The 10,599-nt window shown below is 39.0% G+C and overlaps 1 protein-coding gene across 1 annotated transcript; it reads right to left on the reverse strand.

The window, feature by feature from the left end:
- Positions 1 to 526: 526 nt before the first annotated feature.
- LOC101850722 lies at positions 527 to 6,686 on the reverse strand. Its single transcript, XM_005099677.3, has 4 exons — positions 5,976 to 6,686; positions 4,344 to 4,594; positions 2,840 to 2,990; positions 527 to 722 (listed from the first exon to the last, which is right to left on the reverse strand). Exons 1-4 carry the CDS (start codon positions 6,038 to 6,040, stop codon positions 527 to 529), a joined length of 663 nt encoding a protein of 220 aa, XP_005099734.1. The 5' UTR covers positions 6,041 to 6,686.
- Positions 6,687 to 10,599: the final 3,913 nt, after the last annotated feature.

Consider the following 10,599-nt stretch of genomic DNA (forward strand, 5'->3'; position numbering starts at 1 on the left):
AATGATAATGATAATGATTATAATAACAATAATAATAATAATAATAAAAATAGTAAAATCCCGTTTAAGAAAGCTTGTGAGAAAGCACTGTTTTTATTCTTGTGTCGAAATGCTGAAGTAGATGGAAGAAACAGGGAAACGGCGTTACTTTATGTTACTTTTAAAACTGGACACGACAGGCTAACAATTAGGATGCCGCATTTGCCAATGCCAATTTACTACAGTATGGTTTAACATAACATTATGTTTTAACACAGGGTAATTTCAGGGACCTCCGAATCTAAGGTATACGAGACGTCTGATAGGAACGAGCCAAGCTTACTCAGATGCTTGAAACTGCCCCAAACAACACAGTAAACTCAACAACGTTAATTTGGGGTTTTATAGTAGAGTCATCCGCATCCTTGCCTATAGTGACACTAACGGACCAAAACGGAAGGTGCCCCACGACATATTCAAATTAGCGGAAAAGCATAATAATATATGAATTTGTTTTGTTTGAAATTTTAAAAAGTTCAACTACAAGTCAATTCAACCTGTAATGATATATTGTGAACTCACCACGCACAAATCCTGACCATCGGAGCAAGGGCTGAGGCGGCTTCAGCATCTCTGCGTTGATGAAGTAGGTCATCATATGACCTTGACTTGCAGCTTCGTTTAGTGTGACCACGGAGCCCATTTCTGTGGCTTGCTCCTGTTCTTGCCAGATAAACACGCCCCTAAGGTGAGGTAGTTGTGGGGTAAGGGGGGTGGGGAGTTAGTGTGTTGTTTTGTTCGATAGATTAGTTTTGAAACATGTTTTGAGAATTTTTGGAGGGATGGTCAAAGAGAAGAAAAGTGGAAATCAGTAAACGATTTGTTACAAAACTATACTACCATTACTTACTTGAATGTGATGTCATAAATCAGTTCAGTGTCTTGCAGCACTACGAATCAATCAATAGTGCACCACACCCCAACACAACATTGTTTGACTACTAACTGGCGTTTGAAGCAAACAGAAGCAATCCGTCCTTTTGACTCAATCATATCTGAAACGGATGCTAAAACAGCTCTCCCGTGGTCTAGATTCTTTCCTAACTCCAAAAATGCTGCCCGATACTCTGGCACGGCTTTCCTAGCACGAAATCTCAGCATGCCAATTTCTCGCTTTAAGAGAATTCTGGTTCTACGGAACGGCATAACTACCCGCGAATGAGGGATATGAATGTCTCCGTACACGGTTGTACGTAAAAAAAACCCCACCTGGGTTCGATTCCCGGATGGACAACCTATTCAATCTAATTTCTTTGTCTGTCTGCTGGATCGTAGTATCCTACTCACCCAGGTAGCTCCTCATAACCAGGCTAAGAGAAGCCCGCATCTTATCATGATCTAAAGTGTGTCGGTCGGGATATAACAGAATTACAATCAACACAATAATGGCATATTATGCTAAAGTATTAGTAAACACTGCGACCTGTATTTCACAAATTTGTTGGATGAAAACATTAGTCATATTTCACATGTATAACATTTAACGTAAAAAAAATGATTAATCGTGACTTTGTATACGTCGTTACACATTGGTTATAGGTCAATAGCAATGAGTAATGTTCCTCGTGTTGAAAGCATTGCGTCTGTCACCACACATTGACAGTTATGAAGTTTTAATTTTTGGATCTCTTTTACCTCGTACTGTATAATATTTCAAGAAAGACAGGATTTCAACATCACTTTAATTTGACCTCCATAAATTCCATGTTTCTGCCATGTTCATAGCCAAGTGCTCCTTAGTAATCTCTTACTAAAACGTTTCATTTACAAGTTCTACGTAATTTTGACCGCAAGTGGAAAATATTGGAACTAGCAAAATCACCTGATGATGAATATATCCAGCATATGCGTTCGTCGCGCCGCGATTTTTTGAATTTTCTGGTTCGCGAATCGCGGCCGCGATTTTTGCTTTTTTTTCAAGAAAAATCCACCGCCGATAAGAAGAAAATAATCTAAAAACAACAAAAATAAACGGGGGATAATACTCGTGAAAAAAAAAGAGAAACCGAACCTCTTTACTTATAGAAAAAAAAGTTTATTTTCACTTTCGCTTCACTTTGTCTCTTTCTCACTTGTTAACACCACGTTGATTTGTAATTTTCATCTGAAGAACATAAGTAGGCTACATACATATTATTTATATTGCTGTTTCTCTTTCATGTTTCCCTCTTTGTTGAGTTTGTTTTTGTTGGTGTGTTAATTTGGTTTTTCTCGTTATTGTTCAGAAGTGTTGTTTTTACATTGTTAGTGTGTTTATATAGCGTTATGCTGTTCCTACCATTTTTTTAAAAATGTGTTATGTTAGAGCGTGTCTCCACCAAGACCGAATACTGACACTGGCAGGCCCGTGTAATTCCATGATCTACATGTAATATCCTGTACTTTTTATTGAATTTCACACGTTTAGGGTTACACCGGCCAATTTTCGGACAGGTGGACACACGCCCTTTACTTAATTTGTTAATTTTTGTGGTTGTTTATTTGCTATTCTGATTTTGATTTCATTCTATTGTGAAACTTTTATTTTTCACCTTTTACACTCAGTGTGGCTACAAATGATATTCTGGATGCTTAAAACAGAGCACTAGAAATTTTGGTGTTTTACATTAAGTTGCCTCTATCAACATATTGCTATATACGTCGTCACAGAGAGTTGAAAGCTTGAAAATTAATGGCAACTTTTTTGGCAACTTTTGCCCATTTTTGTGGCAACTTTTGGAAACTTTTTGAAAAAAAATGGCAACAAACGCAGAAGCTAGATATATTATAAGACTAGTTCAGAACCTTCCTGAGTACGTACATTTCGAGCTTGGAATTTGTCTGGTTTCTCCAAGCGCAGTAGAGGGAACCACGTACAATATAGGTGAAGCTGATTGGGCCAAGGTCCATGACCTCAATCAGAACAGTGCCATCCGCTCGAATACTTGTTCGTGTCTGTCGAATTACTGGGCCTTTTGGGGAAAAATGAAACAACGAAAGCACTATGCGGATGTTCAAATGAAAGAAACGAAATTGTTGTTTGAAGGTTCAGTCAGCCTATCAACAGATTCTGTCAGTTATGTCAGTGCAATGACTACACTCTCAGGGGGGGGGGGGGCTCTCGTGGCCTGAATGTTAAGGTGTTCGCCTCTCATTCAAAAGTCCCGGGTTCGAATACGAGTAGCGACGGAAAATTTTTCTTCTCTAAAATTATCTCTTTTCACCTCTTTTCATGCTCTCTAGCCATAATTCTGTTGTCCGCTTTTGTCTCCATTTTCTGCTCCCACCCCTCACCTCCACTGCCCCGTCCTCTGGGCTCTTGACTATTTCTGCAGCCTTTCTACCGCGACTCCTTGGCTCCTTCTTACTGCTGTCTTTCAGACACACCCCTGATCTTCTGGTAGGAAAGATCTACACGTTGCCTTCTCAGACAAGGACGAAAAATCTCGGATGTCCCGTGTGTGCACGTTGCACACGTTAAAGATCTCTTGGTAGTTTAGAATCGATGAGAGTAGACTTCGGCCGCCACCCGGGAAAAATTCCAAATTTGCTACCAACTGAAGATGTTTAATGTGTACCGCGCGCTCATATTATGACCTTAATATGCAGTTGCGAGCGCCGTAAAACACTATACTATAAAAAAAAAAGACGTTTTATAGACAAGAAAGAGAAAACAACACCAGAGTACCCCCCCCCCCCCCACAAAAAAACACAGAAAAAAACACTCTCAGGACTAGAACTTCCTTTAAAGGTTTAAAAATCATTAACTTTTAACGTTTTTTTTGTTACGTTTAACTCTCCAATAGCGTGATCAAGAGAATCTGTGAAACTCGTTAGACACCGTTAGTGTAGAGGGAGACTCGCTGTTGGCAAAGTTAGCATCATACTATAGTATAGTTCGGATCACCTAGGTTCGAATCCTCAACGGAACTTTTTTTTAACTTGCAGGGGATTTCTCGGTTCCTCGCCAACTTGATCAAACCATATTGTCAATTTAGTTTAACCCTATCCGTACACCCTGGGGTCATTTTGTACCTCCCAAGGTTGTATTCTTTACATTTTAGAATACTTCTAGTACGAGGATCTCTTTGAAACTGTTAGTATTTCTCAAAAAAATCATTTTGACAGACTGCTATGCAAAGCGTACTGATCGGATTAACGAGTAAATTTCCTCTTTGAAAGGGATGGCACAGAGTTCTCCACGTCGTATGAATACGATAGTAAAACACAACGTACGGATAGGGTTAAATTCGGAGGTCCCGCTTCTTAAAAAGTCCCACAAGTTGAAAGTGTTGCTACTATGCTCTCTGCTACTATGGCGTTACCTAGACTTCGATACTTCGTCCCATTGACCTCTCTCTCAAAGGCGGCAACAATGAGCTCTCTCCCCGCTATGACGTGTGTCTCTGCCGTGTCAATCTCGATGTACAAGTCATGAGGCGCCAGTTCGTTCGGGAACTTTACAACACACTTGCTCACGTTGTTGACCTCCACGCGGATGAGAGCGCCGTAAAAGACACCGTTGAGAACATCGTTCATATCAGTCAAGATGTGAGGTGCAGGGTCGCGGTCACATCTGTGATAGACGGGGTGGGGTGAGGATTAAAAGAGTGGGGGGAGGGGGGGTTGGGGAAGGTGGAAGGATAATCTGCCATGTGTGTGTGTGTGTGTGTGTGTGTGTGTGTGTGTGTGTGTGTGTGTGCGTGTGTGTATTTGTGTGTGAGAGTGTGAGAGACAGTATAAATAGATAGATAAATAGATAAATAAATCATTAAAAACAAAAAACAAAATAAATGAATAAATGAATGAATAAATAAATAAATAAATAAATACACAAGTACACAAGTATAAAAGTACATAAGTGCATGAAAATAAATACATGTAAATAAATAAATAAATAAATAAATAAATACACATGTGTGTGGGGGGGGGGGGGGGGGGGGGTTTTTTGGGGGTTTAAAAAAGGTGAAAGTGGAAGGGGGGGGGGTGTAAAAGAGTAGAAAGGAGAACTCGAAAAGAGTTAATTTACACCAAAAAAACAAGCTAAATAACGGCCATACGTCGGTCGGTACAAAGTAATAGCTTCTCCGGAAATAACTAAAACGAGCAGATCACACACTCAAGAACACCCACTAACCATTCTTTGGTTTCAATAGAAAGCAGGTTTGAAAACATTTTTAACACAACAGCTATACCCAGATTGCTGTATTGTGAAATTGTGTGAGCTGTTCGTGGATACACACCCGTGAATAAGCACTGTAATGTGTGACACTAACGTATTGTTTTAGCGCTATTGAACTGGGCTGTATTAGAATAGCGTTTGTCACAATATCCGTTCCATTTAAGTTCAGTCGACAAGATCGAGAGGTGACCATCTAGGTATCCCATGATGCGACCCAAACGCTGCTATAACACAACTCGTGCCAAAAATAACACAAATTAAATACATAACGACATCGGTGTGGACTCCCACTGAAAAAATCCCAAAATCTGCTTTAAAAAACTTCTTCTTCTTCTTCTTCTTCTTCTTCTTCTTCTTCTTCTTCTTCTTCTTCTTCTTCTTCTTCTTCTTCTTCTTCTTCTTCTTTTTCTTCTTCTTCTTCTTCTTCTTCTTCTTCTTCTTCTTCTTCTTCTTCTTCTTCTTCTTCTTCTTCTTCTTCTTTTTCTTCGTCTTCATCGTCTTCATCGTCTCTCTCTCTCTCTCTCTCTCTCTCTCTCTCTCTCTCTCTCTCTCTCTCTCTCTCTCTCTCTCTCTCTCTCTCTCTCTCTCTCTCCTCTCTCACTCTCTCGTTCTCACTTTTCTTTTCTTTCTCTCCTTTTCTCTTTCGGCCGGCCTATCTCTCTCTTTCCATTAATTCCATATTTATCGACCTGTGTTTCAGAGTGTATTTCTCTGATCAACACAGCTTTTAAGAGCTAAAGAAATCACAATTACCCTCAATAATAGTTGTACTCACAAAATCCGTGCTGAAAATGCTAACAAAACACAGAAACAAGCAAACGATTCTCTCGTTAAATCCATTATAGGCGGGCTTCTCTTCTTTGGAGAACTAAAAGCTAGATTATTATTGTCAAGACTATAATATTATGAACACAAGCACTCGGTTTGTAGGTCCTTGATAGCAATCTGTTGATACTTCAGCCACGATGACTAAGAAACTGTCAAGTGCACCGGCCTATCAGCATAGATTTGATAAAGTCACAAGTCATCTGTCACCACGGTTGTGTTTGTCCATTGGTGCCTCACTCCTTCCCACCACAACCCCCTCCCACGTCTTCCTCGTTCATCCTTGATGAATTGCTTGAATCATAAAGTTATAGACCACTGTCGGGTTTTACATTTTCAATTTCAATGTACGGTGTAGGAGATCGTCCCTTGTTACTTCTTGCTTCCACTTTATCGTCAGGTATGTTTGTATGTTTCTGTTTTACGTGGCCAAGGTTCTTGAGTCTCCTTTTGCTGAAATGAGAAAGAATAATACGCTATTTATCGAGTACTTTCAGAACACTTTCGTTTGTTCCTTTTTTTTCATTTGACTTTAAAAAGTCTCCTGTCAAACTTCTTTTTAGCTGACTGGGTTTTGTTTTGTTCCCTTATCAATGCCCCGGCCTCAAGCTGTACAGGTTTCTTGGGAAACCCATTATGATGCAATTTTTGCATTTCGAAATCGAGAGTCTCGTTGTTGTCTATATACTATTATGTGATGAAGGCTTCTTGGGTACAGTTTCATATTTTCTCAGCCATTATTTGAAGAACAAACAACCTGTCTTTAGTGTCTCTGTTAGATTGTAGCCTGCTTGGCGGATCGAAAGTTCCCCCTTTACTTTCTTCTCATTCTATTTTCAATGATGATCAATAGTTCCTCATTTGCACGACTGATCAAGGCGATCGTTCGAAAGTTGTCATATTCTTTACTGTTTCCAGCTTTATGAAGTATTGCATATCCCTGTATTTCCCATTTATCTGGCCAGTAGCAGCTGGTCAATAATATTACAAAGCATAAATGGTGCTGAGCTTTCATTCATGCCTTACGCTCCGCAGTTCTTCAAGGGCTCTGCGTGTATGCAACGTAAACTTGAGCGTTTCCCCTTTTTAACTCATTTATAGAAGCTTCTATTCCATTGATTAGGAGACTCGGCTGAATGCTTTGATCGCAAAGACAAGGAATATCCCCCGGCTTTAGTTTTTGGGTAGCATTAAATAACTCCAGATCCTATTCATACCATCTATTCAGAACATCTTTTTTTTCGGTTAGGGTTTCATCTTCTTTGTAGCTTAGGCAAAGACTTTTTGCTGTCCAGATGATAGTTTTTCATATTTTTATTAGTTTGAGCATGTCCGTTGATTTCTTTTCAGAGTTTGAGTCTGAAATGTTATAGCATTCTTTCTGCCTTGTCTCATCCAGGTTTTTTTTGTTTGTTTGGTTTTTTGTTTGGTTTTTTGTTGTTGTTTTTTTTTGGGGGGGGGGGTTGGTATTTACTCTAGTTCTTTTGTATTCGGATTTGACAAGTGCGGGCCTGGTTTTAAAATTTCTTCAAACACAAATGTTTTGAAGATTTATTCTTTTTCAGTCCAATCATTCCTCCGAGTCAGTGTGCGCAGATGTTGCTAATGTGACAACGAAATGAATTTCTAAATTTTCTTTAAAAGACAACAACAACAACAACAACAACAACAACAACAACAACAACAACAACAACAACAACAACAACAACAACTACAAACAACGATACAAATCTATAAAAAGGTAAAAGGCGGAGATTCAGGAAAGGGCAATACATTTTTTTAAAAAGTAGTTTTGTTTACCCAAAATGAAGAAGGTCCATGATCGTAGTGTGTTGATGATAGCAGTTAGTTATAATGTAAAGCAGCTTCAAGCTATGTTATTTTCACTTAATGCAATGGACAATTTTGCCTGTGGTTACTAACTAGAAGGAAACCAAAAAAAAATACATGTAATTACCGATCTTTTTTTATTCTTGAACATGTCAACATTATATTCACAAAATTTTAACATCGTGACACAAGTATCTGCAGGCAATGCCACAATAGAAATGTACAAGAAAAGAGCCCCTGTGTGTTCAGGTTTTACAGCTAATTCTGCCTTTGACCTGCCTGGGGCTGACAGTCCAGGGATGGCAAAAATAATCATTGTGTCGTGACACGGTGGTATCAGGTCGTGCTCGTCAGTTTATGGGCATTTGGGACTATTTATATAATTTCAATACTCGTTCATTTGTCTTGTTTTCGGTAAACAAAATGTTACGCATCTATATTGCATAGAAAAAAAGAAGTATGCAATTGTTGAAGGTGTGGGTCGCTTTGTATCAGAGGAAATTTTTAGCGAGAAAATGGCAACTACAAAATTTCTTGGGGCCTTTGATCAACGTTTTTCAGTAATTGACACCCAAAAATGTGTTTTTAAATGAACATTAAAGGTGTTGAGCCACAATGGAAGATTCGGGGGAAAAAAGTCCAACGGTCAGAAAAATGTCGCTTTCTTTGATTTCATTATGGCTAACAATTGTCATTGAAGGAAAATGTCGCGCTCTCCCACAGAATTACGTTGTCAGCGGAACCGTCCCTTTCAATTCTCCCCCAGTTATTTTCTTACATTAGACATTTTTCATAATGAAACTTATTTTGAATGAAATAATTATCTTCAGTGGACACACGCATGTAAAGTTATTGGCAAAAATAGAATTCTACTCCTGACAAAAGCGACATTATATATTAAGAGCCGTTTTTACGAACATGGCAATAGAGTTACATGTACGTTTAGAACAAGCAAACAAATTAAATAAGCTCTGCATACAACATGCTTCTACTGGAAAATCCAATTTTTCTTTTTAGAATTGGTCTTTGTTTCTCTACCTCGGAATGAGAGCACATTTTGTTTCTCTTGATTGTCATGTCAAATAGTTCTCACAGAACACACCCAATGTCACGAAGCATCGCATTGTTTGAAGAAATCTCTATAAAACCCAACCAAACACTTTCACGATGTGCCACTTTCTCTGTAACACTTCAAAGACACGGAAGATGGTAAATTAGTTTGAGACCAGGGGAGACTTTGAACATGTTAAAGTTATATCTGCTGTCTAAAAATCTGATATGACAATGTTGTCATCATGTCTCGAAATGTCTTTGTCTCTTTACTCAGTCTGATTTTCTTTTGTTTTGATTTCTCTGCTTTCTTCATTTTTAGATATCAGAGACTTCTGATGTGGTTTTTTTTAAATTCTAAAACTGTTTCAAAACCAAATTTGAACTTTTATGTTCTGCAAAACAAGGCCTTTCTCTTGACATATGTGTACATTCATGTAGAAAACAAAAGGGGGAAAATCAATAAAAAGGATCCTTTTTTGTGTGTTTTTTTTTGTAGTGTTTTACAGCTGTCGAAGCTGCATGAGGTCATATGAGCGCGCGGGACACACTATAAACATTTACAGTTTGTAGGAATTTTTACTTTTGCCCTGGTGCCCCCGACGCCTACTCTTATCGATTTTAGGACCACCAAGGGATCTTTAACGTGCACAACTTGCACACGGGACCTCCGAAAAATGTTCCCCCTTATCCGAGAATAGGTGTTCGATCTTACGTATACTAAGATCAGGGGTGTGGCTGAAAGACAGCAGTATGAAGGAACCAAGAAGTAGCAGTAGAAAGGCAGCAGAAAGGGTCTAGAGCCCAGAGAAGGTGGGGATGAAAGCAGACGACAGAGCTAAGTATCCTTTGCAAGTGGGAGTGGAATTCATTTCTTTTGGATTACCCAACCTCCCCTTACATACATGTACGCACAAACACCCCCCCCCCCCCCCCCCCACCAGAAAAAAAAAATTAATTAAAAAATTAAAACTGATCATCTGTGTACCCTCTCAGACCGTCAAGACATTACTATCACTATTTCTATTGTAGTGCCAATGTCTCAGACAAAATTCTTCCAATACAGATGCAGGGAACCGTTATAACCATAAGTTCCTTCCAACTGGTATTTGGCAGTGTAGTTCCCTGTACTCCTTTCCAACACCCCTATAGAGATCGTCACGTTCCCGTCTTGTCGGATCTTGATATGTGTGTACTTCACAGAGGTCCCATTCAAGAAACGTTGGGAGAAGGCAATGTCTTTATTCTTGTCGTGTCGAAATTCTGAAGTAGATAGAAGGAACAGGGAAATAGCGTTACTCTATGTTGCTTTTGAATCTGGACATGATAGGCTATCAATTACGAAGGTGCATTTGCAAATGATTTAGTACAGTATAATAATATGGTTTAACATAATATGCTTCAACAGAAGGTAATTTCAGGGATGAGAACTCCAAATCTAAGCTACATCTCCAATAGGAACAACCACAGCTTATTCAGGGGCTTGAAACCGCCCCAGACAACACAGTAGGCTCAAGAAGCTTGTTCTTGTTCTTGTTCTTGTTCTTGTTCTTGTTCTTAATTCTTCTTGTTCTTGTTCTGCTTCTTCTGCTTCTTCTATATTAACTGTTGTATTGTAGCAGACATAGTGTTAGCTGCAGATGAGCAGCTGTAATAATGGTAGTAGTAGTAGCAGCAGCAGCAGCAGTAGTAGT

The sequence above is a fragment of the Aplysia californica genome, unplaced genomic scaffold (genome assembly GCF_000002075.1).
Source record: "Aplysia californica isolate F4 #8 unplaced genomic scaffold, AplCal3.0 scaffold00221, whole genome shotgun sequence".
Lineage (NCBI taxonomy): Eukaryota > Metazoa > Mollusca > Gastropoda > Aplysiida > Aplysiidae > Aplysia > Aplysia californica.

Coding starts and splice junctions, on each gene's coding strand:
- LOC101850722 (XM_005099677.3), bottom strand. CDS start 6,040: ATGGATTTAACGAGAGAATCGTTTGCTTGTTTCTGTGTTTTGTTAGCA. Junction 2,991..4,343: donor GACGAAGTATCGAAGTCTAG/GTAACGCCATAG, acceptor TTTCCCCAAAAG/GCCCAGTAATTCGACAGACA. Junction 723..2,839: donor ACAAATTCCAAGCTCGAAAT/GTACGTACTCAG, acceptor ACCTCACCTTAG/GGGCGTGTTTATCTGGCAAG.